The 399-nt window shown below is 41.1% G+C and overlaps 1 protein-coding gene across 1 annotated transcript in view; it reads right to left on the bottom strand.

Annotated features, from left to right (window-relative positions):
* The window catches only part of LOC116686420 (extracellular calcium-sensing receptor-like), a 3,839-nt gene that overhangs the window by 3,108 nt on the left and 332 nt on the right, over positions 1-399 (bottom strand). The window contains 2 exon segments of the mRNA XM_032511428.1: positions 2-40; positions 158-399. The exon segment at positions 158-399 is cut by the window's right edge and continues 56 nt beyond it. Coding sequence (XP_032367319.1) covers positions 2-40; positions 158-399 — 281 coding nt within the window.

The raw sequence follows: 399 nt of genomic DNA, 5'->3' as shown, positions 1-399 counted from the left end.
TTTTATCACTCAGACAAGCACAAGTAGCAAAGTGGCTGATCTTAAAGAAAAAAAGAAAAAATGCCTTAAGATTAAGATGCAAAATGTGATACAATTTTAAAACCTTATTTTGCTATAATCAGCTGAAACAATTGATTCCAATTCCATTCTTACCCACCATTGGAATATGAAAGGGTCCGATAACAGTAGATACAGCCATGCAAGGAGATGAAGAGGTCTCTCCCATAATGGCCTGCACTTGTGCAGGTCTGGTACATGGTACCTCGGCGGGTGCAGATAACACCTCATTACCATTAGCCAAGGCCAGTGCAACCCTCACACTTCTGGCAATGGAACCACAGGCATCATAAATCTTATAGCCCAGAGAGATACCAGGCAGTAGGTTTGTGCTGTTATTAA

This window comes from Etheostoma spectabile, chromosome 3 (assembly GCF_008692095.1).
Source record: "Etheostoma spectabile isolate EspeVRDwgs_2016 chromosome 3, UIUC_Espe_1.0, whole genome shotgun sequence".
Lineage (NCBI taxonomy): Eukaryota > Metazoa > Chordata > Actinopteri > Perciformes > Percidae > Etheostoma > Etheostoma spectabile.
Note: the sequence above shows the minus strand (reverse complement) of the source record. Positions and strands in the feature narration are given on the sequence as shown.